Source organism: Alternaria arbusti (genome assembly GCF_024043155.1).
Source record: "Alternaria arbusti strain BMP 1465 chromosome Unknown scaffold_10, whole genome shotgun sequence".
Classification (NCBI taxonomy): Eukaryota; Fungi; Ascomycota; class Dothideomycetes; order Pleosporales; family Pleosporaceae; genus Alternaria; species Alternaria arbusti.
Genome location: NW_026249950.1, coordinates 760487 through 774158, shown reverse-complemented (window position 1 = coordinate 774158; position 13672 = coordinate 760487). Strand labels below are relative to the sequence as shown.

The 13672-nt window shown below is 51.7% G+C and overlaps 4 protein-coding genes across 4 annotated transcripts; 1 reads left to right on the top strand and 3 right to left on the bottom strand.

Moving 5' to 3' along the window:
• Window positions 1-1394: 1394 nt before the first annotated feature.
• On the bottom strand, window positions 1395-2380 carry J4E86_007524 (uncharacterized protein; the record flags this gene model as incomplete). The annotated part of the gene is made up of 2 exons (XM_051448043.1): window positions 1395-2092; window positions 2146-2380. The coding sequence occupies 2 exons, from the start codon at window positions 2378-2380 to the stop codon at window positions 1395-1397; spliced, it is 933 nt and encodes a 310-aa protein (XP_051300981.1).
• Window positions 2381-3439: 1059 nt separating this feature from the next.
• On the bottom strand, window positions 3440-4895 carry J4E86_007523 (uncharacterized protein; the record flags this gene model as incomplete). Its single annotated transcript, XM_051448042.1, has 2 exons — window positions 3440-4786; window positions 4836-4895. 2 exons carry the CDS (start codon window positions 4893-4895, stop codon window positions 3440-3442), a joined length of 1407 nt encoding a protein of 468 aa, XP_051300980.1.
• A 50-nt stretch (window positions 4896-4945) lies between these two features.
• J4E86_007522 (uncharacterized protein) lies at window positions 4946-6908 on the top strand (the record flags this gene model as incomplete). The annotated part of the gene is made up of 3 exons (XM_051448041.1): window positions 4946-4957; window positions 5215-5522; window positions 5654-6908. The coding sequence occupies 3 exons, from the start codon at window positions 4946-4948 to the stop codon at window positions 6906-6908; spliced, it is 1575 nt and encodes a 524-aa protein (XP_051300979.1).
• A 3333-nt stretch (window positions 6909-10241) lies between these two features.
• On the bottom strand, window positions 10242-12656 carry J4E86_007521 (uncharacterized protein; the record flags this gene model as incomplete). Its single annotated transcript, XM_051448040.1, has 4 exons — window positions 10242-10888; window positions 10936-11505; window positions 11554-12015; window positions 12083-12656. The coding sequence occupies 4 exons, from the start codon at window positions 12654-12656 to the stop codon at window positions 10242-10244; spliced, it is 2253 nt and encodes a 750-aa protein (XP_051300978.1).
• Window positions 12657-13672: the final 1016 nt, after the last annotated feature.

Below are 13672 nucleotides of genomic sequence, written 5' to 3'. Positions count from 1 at the left end.
AGGGGCCTACTTCCTTCCACAAAAGCCGCTCGATCACGGCTCCACATCTGCAGCCCCTGGATCTTGGCCTCTTGGAGTGCGACAGCCGATAGCAGAGTATGATCCGCTCATTCATTGTCGTCTCGAATCTAGATAATATCGCTTAGCCATCCTAACGCTCGTGTTCTGCCGTACACAAGACGCGTGGGTAGCGCGACGCCGTGAAACCCAACATCCTGCATCACGCCTGCACCCCTACTACTCATTATCCATGTAGCGTGATATCACACCGCTATAGCGTCGGTGCGGAACGGGTCGCTGACCACGATCCCCGCGGTGCGTCGTGCGTTAGTCTTCGTTTCGAGATCTCTTGGGTTCTTCTTCCTCCATCCCAGCCGCCGAAATGAGCCAGCGAGTATCCTTGTATCGTGTGGGGTTGTTGACGTCTCATTACCCTCCTATAGCTGTGCAACAAACCCAGTGAGCGCGTCATCATGGGTATCACGCGAATGTGACCTACATGAATGCATGTAATACATCAATAATCATACGACATTTCTCTGGGCAAGGGCGCATCGCCGAGAGTTTTCGGTATCGACCATGCTCAAGGAGATAGAGCCAGAATGGAATGTAAAAGCGGCAGTGCTATACGTACTGGATCTTCATTAATTCTTCCAGAACCCCCGTATCGCACGTTGGGCACCGAGGAAGTCCGCCCTGTCGTGGCTCGTAACGAAGACGATCTAACGTTCAGCCTGCTTTGTGACAGATAAGATTAGGCGACCACGAGACCCGGAAACCTGGTCTGCATTACTTGGACGTCAGCCTTCGATACACGAGATCACTGCGGGTGTTTACTCTGAGAAGAGTGGCTTCACATGTGATTTCCCTTACACAGATCTTCTAGAATTCAACCAACCCATGTGGACAACGAGCCGATAAAACTTGTCTGGAGTAGGACGGCGTCATATGCCTTATTTGCGGCTGGTATAGCCCTAGCCAACGCTCGAGCTTGGTCCAGTTTACATTTGCGGGAATATGTACGACGGCATTAGGATCTGAAACCGAAAGATCTAGCGCCCCTGTAACCCTGCGCCGCGGGGCTCAAGGCTGTCTTGGTACACAGAACTTGAGGCGATACAACCGGTAATGGACATTGCTCCGCTGTCATCCTCACTCCGATTACCCGTTCCCTATAACAAAGCCGAACAGTGGGACATTCCACAATAACGCCCTCGCATGCAAGACTTTTGTGACAGCATCATATCACTACGCCACACGGCTGTTCCTCGTGGCATGAAGAAGCGCGGGTGACCTCCTAAGAGACTATTTGTGTCGCAAAACTGAAGTCATGTTCCATTTCATAGCTATCAATGCTACACTGTATTAGAAATTGATTCGTCATATTGACTTCATCAACGTACTCTGTACGACCCGTTCACAACCATGGGTTCAGTTCGTCCTACCACCGTGGTATCGGTATCCATGCGCACGTGCAGCACCATGCCCATGTGCTCCCGCCCATTCAGCGTGTTTGCCGCGTGTTGCGCCAAATCCTTTGAGGCAAACTTGGCGGTTGCCACGCCTTTGAACACGCCGGTGCGGCTATCTCTCATGAGTTGGATTTCGATGGCGTATCCGACGGTTTGCAACAGCAGCGCATTGAGGTCGTCGGATGTGCATTTGTAGCTGAGGTTACGCATGAAGATACCGCGCGCTTCAGTCAAGACTGCTCCACCCCGGACATTGACTGGCATTCCGTTCGTGCTAGTCGAGTATACAGGTGGTTGTGGCAACGCATAGGCTGGATAAACTGGGGCATGGGTATATGCGACTTGCTGGGGGGAATAGGTTTGCATCTGCGGGTACATTGCGTACGGGTACCTGGCCTGTGTTGTCATGTATGGCCCAGATGCTGCTGTCGTGCTCGCGCGGGCGCCGCCAAGTTGTTTTACTCTTCCGATGTCGATACCACAACGCCCAGTGGAGTGGCCTCCTTCGGGTACTTCAGGAAAAAATGTGGAGCAGTTGCAACGCATTAATCGGTAGCCATCACCCTTGCGACTCGTTTCCCACACATGCACCAGCATGCCCTTTGAACGGTAGTAGACTTCTACGGATGGAGTTAGCGTCGTGTTACCCAAGTTTAGCAACTTCGGTACGCACTGTATACTGCATCGGCATCCTCCCTGTCCTTGAGACGACACCACCCCTGCATCTCCCCTCGTCGTTGACCTTGGCTGGAATATACATCAGCCCATCCCGGCTGCTCTTTGACCACCTTGCGAAGGTGGTCCTTGAATTCTTGCCAGCCAGTCAAGTAGGGAGCATAACGTGTTGTCCCAGAGACGACAAGAAGAAAGTCTTCATCTCCATACTTCTGAGAATCTGTGTAGGACATTGTTGAAATGCGAGTGTGGCGACTGTATCTGGAGATATCCACCTCCAAGGACACTTCAATATGTAATTGAACTAGAATTTGATTGATCAGGGCTCATTCGATAGCAAATCGAAGATGGGAGTTGGGATGAGAACGATCGGGGAACTTGAGATTCAGATCGCGTAGGACGAGATCCGTTCTTCTGCTTTTAAACTACCATCAGCCATGATCTCCCGTTCCGGCATCGTAAGAGTAGGGGTCGGATATCCTTGTGATAGTCGGCGAACTACCTATAGGAAGCCTCCCCGTCCCGGTCTGCAGTCAGATCTGGAGCAAGAGATTGATCCTTGAAGCTCAAGCCATGGCGTTGATGCGGCGTCTAATCTCGTTTCCACCAGATCTCAAGCTATCGAGATCGCGGTCCTTAAGGTGCAAGGGTGCATGGCACCGCCATCCCGTTAACAGCGCTAGGTGCCGCGTAAAAGCCGCCACTGGCTTGCTGATAGCGTCATCAACTTCATCTTGGAACATACAACCGTACCTATTGCATTTCCTGGTTGCGTCGCTACGAGATTCGTGAGGCAGCTGCTGAGGCATCGGATCGACGTGGGGTGTCGCATACTGCCTTTGCCGATCAAAAAGAATTAGTACCATACTTCATTCAGTAAATGAGACATGTTAAAGACCCAGTAATCCTGCCGGTCCTGCTCCTGTCGATTATGATCGGTCTTTGCATGCATTTAGTGATAGAGGCGTTGCGGCACGCCTCGGACGTTGCCGCAGCTATGGCTGCTTGCATACTAGATAGCCGTTGCTGGATGAAGCATAGTAGATGAATGGGTAAGCGATATCACCTAGGATTAAATTCCCTTAGGGCATATCTATTGCATCGTTTGGGGGCAATACAGCGCCAATTGTGGATCAAATATAGTCGAGTCAGCAGCATCCTTCCCAATGAAGGATTAGTACCAGAAACGAGCTGCACATTGTTATTCTTACTCTGGAAAGTCATGAAGTACGTATGCATGACCCTGAGTATGATATATAGCCTCCATCGAGACAACATTGCATATAGAAGGATCAAGCCGAACTCCAGACGATAAGCTTCTGATCGAACCCCCCACTTATCAAGAACTCGGCCTTCCCTTTGTCGTCTGAACCAGGGAGACTAGGCCCTACCATCTGGCCCGCCCAGAGACATCGTAGCTTTGACCCAGGCTCGTGTGCCTCCAATGATGAGATCAACTTTCCACTCTTGGTTTCAATGCCACGAACCACACCATCATCAGAGCTCACGTAAACACCAGAGCCATCAGGTCGCCAGACGAGACGCGGCGTGGAGTAAGCGGTTTGTGGCGCAAGAGTGGAGACATTGACTAATATAGCCGCTTCTTCTTTATCTGCAACGAGCAGCTCAGCCCGGGCTTGCGACGCTTGTGTGATGGGTCCATCGGAGTCTAGACTAGTACCTGTATCCGACACTGAAGAACGAGTAGGAGGAAGCAGAAGTTTCGCGACCAATAGCTTCATATGCGGCGTGCTGGAGGTAGCGATCGCCACAAGATGTGGATTTGTAGGGCAGATCTGGATATCGGATGGCGTGAATGCAACCCAGGCATTGGAATGCGGAGCAAGATTCTGCTTGCCGATTAGGGTGAACGTTGGTGACTCTGGGCTAGGTACAGCGTAGAAATGCAGAACGGTCGAGTCTCTTCGAGCAACTACCAGGACTGGTGTTCCGTCTCCGGGTAAGGTGACGAATAAGGTCGACTCTGGAATGCTGGGTAACGACAAGGTTGCTATTGGGTCCCCTAGTCGCGGCTGATCGACATTGGGATCAAGCTGATATAGGACTACTTTGGCATCCCATCCCGCGCTGGCAACTAGCATGGGACCGCCTTCTGAAGACCAGGTGGAGATTTTGACAAGATACTTGGAGTGGTCTTTACGTTCTTCCAGTATGGCGTTGGCGGCCGCATCGAACAGCGTCAGCTTGCCAGACATCGAAGCTATCAGCAGTCGTCTGGAGTCTACCGGAACTATGTCTAGAGTTGGAGAATCCTGGAAGCTGGAAATCGTCTGGATGCAGTCAAGCGACGATGTGCTCGGATCCATCAGGTGTAGTTGACGGTCAGCCGTGGTGACGGCAACATACTGTTGTATTGCTGTCGTTGATGGTAGTAACAGGTCGAGAACGGAAATGCTGAGTATATTGGATCGACTCGGTAAAGACTCTACAACTTTCGGCTTAGCAGGCGCCTGGACGGTCCATGCTTGCTTTGCGTCATCAACACCAAGCTTCTCAAAGTTGAGGCTTAGGTCGAAAGTCTTTTTTTCCTGCAAGATAGACTCGATAGTAATCGGATTTTCAGCAGCTGAGCCCGTATCAGAAGGTAAGTCGGCTTCCTGAACGAAGCTGTTCAAGGTCTATATCGGTGTTAGCACCTTCACATCACCTGGGTATGGATGACGTAACTTGAGTGTACCCATTCGCTCTCAGATACCGCGCGACAAGCTCTGCTGCAGACGGAAGCATATCGTCAGATTTATTGCACACCTATGGCTCGTTTCAAGTGATCGCGCTTGATGGCGAAGCTGGTATGTCACGCGTAGGCATTGTGGCGTGCGATGGTGTGTTGATGAAGGTCGAGCTAGCCTTATCGATAGCGCAGCCGCTAATTCCGCCCCCACACGATCTTGCAGAAGTTTCCGAAGTCTCGACGGGTGTCAGGCATACCTTAAAAGAGCACTAATTGATTTGACAAGAAACATGGAGGCAAGTGCGACTGAAGGGAATTTCACGACAAATCTGACTTTCATAGAAAATCACTAATCTTCGTGAGAGACTAACACAGGAAGTTGTGTCGGCTCAGCAGGCTACGGTCGAAGAGCCCTACAGTATATCAAGCCGTCTTCGGCTTTCAAAAGCGTACCAAGCACTTGGTTATCCAGATCTCGCCGCGGGCGATGCGTACAAGGCCTTGATCTTAGTGGATGAAGTACTCGATGAAGGCGAATACCACGACGAAGCTTTGGAGGCAGCACGAACAGACGTTATCTCTGAACGTATGACAGGATTGAACCTGAAGGATGAGGAGAAGAACTCGTCTTTAGAAGATGATGACATTTTGACATGGGCGCAAACGCGCTGGTCCAGGAGCGCGTACGTAAACCAGCGTGGGTTTGCTGTACTTTCAAGTCGGAAGCTGACCTTTACAGTCATGATATACTCATCAGTTGCTTATTGAACTGTGGATGTCTTCGTAGTGCATCTGACTATATATCTCGCGCAAGAAAAGCCTTCCCGGAAGATCCCGTCTTCAAGGACTACGAGAAGTCTCTGTGGAACCATTTGCGGACTTACTTCGAAAGTCAAGGGGAGTCTGCTGAGAACGTTGATGTGGAAGACTACCCTGACAAGGGCTTCGTCCGCCGCGAACAATATCCTTGGAACCATCATGAGCCGGACCGCTTCTCTACAGAGTGTCTCGACTTCCTGAATGAGGAGCTTGCGGATATAGCACCACAATTGGAGGTCAGAGTCTCTGAGTTGCCTATTCTCAGCACTACTACGACGACTAACGGAACAAACCCGGAAACGAACTATACGAAACAATTGGGCTTATTTGCGAAAGACGACATCATGCCTGGCGCGACCATCTTAGAGGAAAAGTCGCTACTTACCGCTATATCAAGGCTCCATGAGTCGTATTGCGATGCTTGCGTTATACCACTTTCGAATGGGGACGACACAGTGATATCCTGCGAAGAATGTGAAGAAGTGTTCTTCTGCAGCGAGGAGTGCCACGACCTAGCTCAAGACCAGTATCATCCAGCACTATGTGGTGTCAGCGTCGACCAGGGCAAGGTACCCGCACGTGAGGCGGCAGACTATCTCTATACCCTTCTCCTTGTCCGCGCACTAGCGTTAGCGGAGACCCTGGATCTCCATCCTTTGGAGTTGAAGGAAGTGCGATACATTTGGGGTGACTATCATGGCAAAGATCTCGAGACCGTGTGGCAAGCGGATGCTTCGGGTCGCCTGAGCGATGCTTTTGCACACGTACCGCAAACGCTTCCCTTCTCGTTCAAGAGCAACATACTCATGCCGTTGCATGTTCTAGAAAAGATGGACATCAACATTTTCACCCAAAGTCACCGCTATGATACCTGGGTCTTCAACACTCTGTATGCGAAGTTCCGGGGAACAGCATCTGCACAGCAGGGGCTCGATGGAAGGCCTGAAATTAGCGCGGTTCATCCTATGTGGTGCCTCGCGAATCATAGCTGTGATCCTAATGTCGCCTGGGAATGGCGTGGGTCGATGCGCTTTTGGACCCGCGAAGAGTTGGTTGATTGGAAGGGTAGAGACCCGAACAAGGGGCCTGGTCTCAAGAGAGATGAAGAGGTGTTTGGCCACTACTGCGACGTACGTCTGCCGGTGAAGGAGAGACGGGAATGGGCTTCTGGAGCACTTGGCGGAGATTGTATGTGCGCTAGATGCGTCTGGGAAGAGGCGGAAGAACGGAAGCACAGTGCTTTGCAATAAGAACCCTGCAGCCGCCATGCAGTGTCGAAACTGGTGGAGACCAGAGATACTGTACGGTCGACATGTGAAACCGGCGGCTTCGCATTATAGTATATTTGCAGGCCGGCCAGGTGGGCTTTTGTCGCAAGTCAAACGCCAGACAAACGAGCGCAGGATCGATGGAGCACAGAGTTGTAAGTTGTGGAGATCTGGTACAACGCTCGTATACGAATATGGCAGCAACTCGAGATATCGGCAATCGCGCCATGCGGGATTCATCTGCCGGCCAATCCCAGTATTCGTGGGGGCCGCTGTTCTAAGCACACCCGGCAGGACACATGATGCAGCGGCAAGAATCAGGCCATAACCCAACGCCATGGTGACACCATCACATCTCCGTCATGGTGCATCTCCGGGGCCCTGCATCATGGCGCACTTCGTGGGAGAGCTCCACCGTTTACGAGTAACCATAGTCGCCATGCGCTTGTCTCGCCCCTTGGGTTTTGCGAGCCTATCAGAATCGAGTTCATGTGCCTTCACGGCATGACGACATGACGAGATATTCAGACAAGCGCCATACCTGAGCATTCAGCCGAAATGTTTGTGTTGCATTATTTCGGCACTCTTCCTTGTCTTCCATCACTCGGTTGCCTTCTTACACCACACGATCGGTGTGCTCCCTGTACTGGCATCATTTTTCCAGCGTCTAGTTCCTACTTTTGGGTCATCTACACCAATATCTTACGCGGCCTTTAAGCCAAATCCCCAAGATGGCGCACCTTGCCATGCTGTCGGGTTTCCATCCTTGGCATACACCACGATGCGTGCGTCCTTCCACAACCTTCTGACATCGAGCAACTGAAAACACGCGCTACTGTGAAGCTGACACGAAGTCAAACCCACCTCCGTGGGTCTTGCTTTTACGGATAGATTCCCGCGGCCCGCTGGCGTCATCATCTGCCGCCGACCCCTGGCAATCGAGCTTCACTGGATGGGCGGAGCCGCATCACGTGGAACCTAGGAACCGTGATTACTTTGACGGCGTAGTGATTCCAAATAGTACAACTTACTGCAAGAATACGGGGCTACACGGAATCAGGCTTCCTTGGATAGGCAGGAGGGTCATGAATCCCTGTTACCGAGCCACTGAAGGATTTGCGGTTACGAGCATCCGTACAGGTACTGGCTGCGACTACTACCACCGGTATCATAGCACCCACCATAATGATCGCTGTTAGTATCTCATGTTGCACCGCCTATGCATTGCTCTTAACAATGTGCGGCGGATGAATACAACCTAGACACTTTCAACAGGGCTCTGGCTCGACATGTGGCCTACATCGTAGGCAGTATTTGTGTTCATTGTACTAAGAACCGTTTCATGTACTCAACTGCAATATGGCGACGGCAATAAAGAAGATCTCGCGACACCAGCGTTATGATCATCATCTAGAAGACAATCATCGCTCGGCATGTCCAAGACAGCACTGAAAACTGCCGAATGCTCAACGGCAGCGGTTAGCATACACAATGTGATGCCGTGCTCAAAATCTTATCAACCATTTACTGAAATCATGATTCGATGAATATGACGTTCCAGAATACACTGCGAATGAGCTTTGCGTGAGATGTCGATTTGGGTGCGTGGGGCTGCTCTTACCTAGGTACCAAATACTGTATGTACTCTGCTAGTGATGACATTCAGATTCATGCTAAGATGATGTGACTGATCAGCAATGTAAGATTCAGACGACAAGTCATTCAACGCATAGCTTGAAAAGCTTGAAGAGCCGTCACGTTGCGGTCACTTCTCTTGAAGTGTTGAGATGCCGCATATCTGAGCCCAAACATGACCAGCTCTCAACCCTAATGCAAGAACAATAGAACAGCCACCCCCAAATATAACACGACAGGATAAAATTCCTGCTAATGCCCTCTGCAATGTGTATAAAGTTTGCTGCAACTTAATCTCGTGGATGTGCAGGTCAAAATAGACCACGTGGAGACAAACGTGAGTGAACGCCGCAGAACAACCATCTCCGATCCTCGCACAGGAGATCTCTGAGTCCCATAGCACACCCAGACGCTCGAATTGCATCAAAGGCCCATGCCCCCGTCAGACTCACATCTGCGTCCCAACACCCTCATTTGGCCTATCACACCCTTTCGCGGGAGCTCAGATCAATTCCCACGATCCAGCCCCAATAATCGTGACAAGCGGAAAATGTCATGACCTTACTAGCGGGACGCGATAGGCGGTAGTATGCTTATACTGACAGGGTTCCATACACCCCCTACGCAGAATCCGGATGGCAAGGCAGTACGCAGTGCCCATCTCCGTCTCTCGCTCCCCGCTACAGCACTCAACAAGTACACGTATGATATCGCGTCATGTATCTAATGAATAGCTCTTTCTCTTTCCGGCACGATGCACTGCAGACCAGCGCCCCGTTCCATACTTCCTTCACACCCAACCGGTGGCGGAGCTGCAGCATTAAAGGCACGCTGCGATCAAGCGGAGGGCGCCAGATCAACTTGCATTATCCGAGAAAGGGCAAAATGTGTGGCCTATTGGATGGAGATGGTATGATCGAGTCCCAACGGCCCAGATGCATCTGCACACCGCAATAGGCGTTCTAGCAACGAGCCGTGTTTGATTTGCACTCGCTGAAGCGCCAGCCCATCAAGGGCTCACGCACAATTCAGGCTTACCAGACCACAGATCTCGACTGGGTGTTGGCCACTTAATGCACATTGTCTACTTGGTACAACGTGCATGCTGTGCAAATTCGTGACGCTACTCAGCACCCACACTTGCTTCTCCACTGAAGCGCCGCCAGTCAATGAATTCGACAGGCGTCACCCCCAACACTCTCCGGAAGTGTTGATTACACACCCAACGCTAGCTGTTGCGCCATGCCTCACTGCATTACCCATGAGGCTGTCTTCGCTTAGTCGAGTGATGGGATTAAGGCACTCCGTTCTATGATGGACTATCAGCAGCCCGTATCAGTCTGGAATGCAGCATGCTATCCCCGACCAATCTACCCAACCCACAGCGAATGACCCAATTTAGATTGCTGAGCTATGTGTACGCATTCCCGAATGCAATAATGAAGCATTACATCATTACCCACATCATCAAGCCGGCGTATTGAAAACACACTCTACCATCACTGCGACAATGTCACCGATATCGAAGCCGAGCACACATTCCCCGTAGAGTATGATTCTGTTCCCTAGACTCGAGATGTCCCGTCAAGCTACAATGTAGAAGAGTGTCTATAAGGTATCACAGCATACATGATATAAAGCTAATCAAGAGACATACGTGCAGCGAGCAATAGTGGCCAACTACTCCGAGTTGGTAATCCACTCCCACCATCCGAGCTGAGGCAGCCCGGTCTCGATGCCGCACGCCCTGACAACAGCCACGACGACAGCACCCAACACACTCATGCCGCCGAGCACCTTGACCAGCACGAAGCTTTGTCGCCTCAACTCGTCGCCGAAGTTACACAAGCCAAGTGGATCTCGCGAGTCCAGTCCAACAGCTTTGGCATAGCGTTGACTGATCTTAGCAGTCTTCTTGTCGTCGCTATTGTGTCTAACGATCGCCCATTCAGCTCTCGGTGAACCGCCAGGCGACGCGACGATTGTGCCTTTCGATACCTCCTCGCCGACGCGCTCGAGCAGCCATTTCGCCCTGTCGTTGCTCTGGAGTTCCTCGAACCTTTCTCTTTCGTTCCGTCGGCTGCGCTGCAGATCTGTTGCCCATCTTGCTATCCGTACTTCGTTGAGGCGCTGCTCGCCTTGCGCAGTGTTGTTGTACCTTGCCAGTGAAAAGTTGCCAAGGGGCTCGAGAGACTCGGAGTTGGCTAGGGAGGGAGAGGAGGCGAGGAGAGGGGATTGTAGGTTCGATGGGTAGAATGGTGATCCTGATCCGGGTACCAGGACACCCGATGGCGATGCAGCGGAGAATACTGAGGATGCTGCGGATGCTGATAAAGAGGTTAGCTTGCACAATGTGGCGGGGAGATGATCTTACAATTCAGGTGGGCTCCGTTCAGTCCGACTGAAGCCGTGGTCGGACTGCGTGGTTGAGCTAGACTTTGCAGCATTACAGAGTCGCCTGGTAGCTTTATCCTGCGTCGCCATGCTAAGAACTTCTTTGCTGCCGAATGCCGAAGCCACGCAATGGAGTCAGGGTCGAATACTTGGTTGACCAGGGTAGCGAGTTCAGAGGGAAGAAGAGGCTGCACGTAGTCGGGCGACATGAGCAAGGACGCATCCATATTATCGTGGTCCGGACCAGACGTCGAAGAGACGGCGTAAGGATAGGTTGGTGTAGTGAAGGGGTATTCAGCTGCCTCACTTGGCGCTCCTGATCCAGAAGTCCTAGCGACCGGAAGGCCCTGTACGGCGAGTAAGGCATCGTCCATAGCCTTTCCGAAGAAGAAGGGCCTAAGAGCAGTGGTTTGCAGCCGTGCGAGTATGGACGTCTTTAGAGCTACCACTTCTTGCGCCGAAAGTGTGTCTGATTTGGCAATGACAGGCACGACGTTGGTAAAGTGCGATAGCCGTTGCATGTACTCCACATCTTTCGTGATGTCTCGATCTGGGTGAAGTTAGTAAGAATGACAGTACGAACGATGGTTTGGCTTACTTGGTGGGAGCAAGTATATGACGACGTCAACTAGGACGCCCCCACTACCACTGACGACCCCAAGCACATCATTGTCTTCTAACGTTGTTACTGATGAGGTCTGGTATAACAGCGACTCGACATAGTCTATCACCATGCTCATATCCTTCTCCGCAGAGCCTTGTGAGTACCCAGGAGTGTCTACGAAGCATATGTTTCTCTCTAAGACAGTGTCCATACTGCTCTTTCTTCTCCGCAGAATGCCGCTCTCTTCGGTATCGGTCCACCAATGAGGGTAAGGCTTCGTGCTCGCATGTATCTCAGTCACCCGGGTTGTGACCGCATGCTCGGCTTTCTTTGTGCGGGATTTCGACTTCGTCGGGCGTGGAGGCGCGCTCGGCTGGGAGGGCGATAGAGGATCTACGTGTACGATGTCTTCGCAGGCCTGAACGATGGATCGAATGAGGGACGATTTGCCGACACCTGTAAAGTGCTTGTCAGTATAGCGCTTTCTACCGAAATGATATCGCATGTCGCGACTATGACGCACCTGTCTCGCCCGCCACCATGACTCTCAGCTTTCCCATAGCCTTGCCTCTGGTTGTGAATGGCCTCCTGGTTGGCATCTGCATCTCAGGCATGACCAGCTGTGGAAAGCTCGCCATGTCCGGCTGCATCTCTGCCTGCTCTTCCTCCTCTCCACTTGAAACAACGGCCTGGCTCGCAGCATCATCCATGGTAAACTCCTCGTCGGACAGCTTGAGCGACGTTATCGAAGCCGACCTTGGTGTGCTCCCCATAGCGGACGTAGGGAGTGGGGAAGGAACGTCGACGCTCGCGGCGGGAAGTTTAAAGTGAGTAATCGTGTCATTTTTAGTGTAGTTCCTCCTCAGTTTCCGTACCGAAGTTATCCTGGATTTGTCTGGCGGTGTGACTGAATCTGTCGAAGAGCTATGCGACTCGGATCTTGAACTCTTTGCCCCATGATGCTGCGTTTTACTAGCCTTTTCTGGATCTGTACCTTCTGGACCGAAGGCAGCCTCCAAAGTATCTGCAAGACTCTGTACTCCGAATGTACTATCCTGCTGCTTTCCTGCAGCAGTCGCGCTGGGAGGAGGAGCCATGGTGTGCTCCAAGTCCCCGACGCGCTTCATGACGAAGGTAGTGGGGACATTGCTCGAAGGGGCGGTAGGATGATCGACGCTTGATTTACGAGATCGCGGCCGAACAGTAGGAGGCAGGGCGTCGCCGCCCGGTAGCGGTCGCATGTTTGCAGAGCTCCTGGGGCATATGTTGCAGAGTAGGTGAGTACAGCGGATTAAAAGCGAGAGTCTTGGTCAGCTTCAGTAGATACCGAGTGGTGATGTGATGCACGTCGCGCGACGGCCCCGCTTAGCCCCGCGCGATCTACTGCGACCTTAGCCTCGTGATAATGCGCCAGCGTTAATTAAGTGGAGTGTGAGGAAGAGCAGTAGCTGGATTATCAGGGTATCAGGGTACGAGTCTTTCGTATGCACGAAACGCAGGTTGGCGCGGCTTGAAGCTTATGGGCTGTTGCTGATGCAGGTGATTGCGCGTCTTCGAATCAACGGTCAGCGCAGCACTAGGCACATCCCGCGTCGCACTATACCCATCAGGTGACGTTATCAGCAATCACCAGACAACCTCACTCTAGTACATCTACACCGTGTTGGAGCGTATATCATTTATTGTATTCGTACCAGATCATGCCACGATTTGACTGCCCTTCCCCGTCCGATCCTGTTGTCGCCGAAGCTATGCTGTACACCCATTACACCAGATGCTATGACATCCCCAGCCCGTACCCAGGAACCTCCAGATAGCCTTCCCTAAACATTACTTGACGAAGAATGCGACCGCGAAGAAGGGAATATGTTCGAAAACGGCTGAACGGATATACACGGATACAGAAAGGAAACATGCAGAAACGAAACCACTCGCTATGCAAGGGCTCAGAGCCCTAAGACGAACGCGTACGCCCAGACTTTTCCTCGAAATGAAATGACTTTTATACAAGCGCTGAAAGGGGGTCGGTACAGTACATGGCTAACGCCGTCAGTCGTGAGGCCATCGAGTCAAACCGACTCAACAAGAGATAGAAGAAGAATGGCAAAAGGAA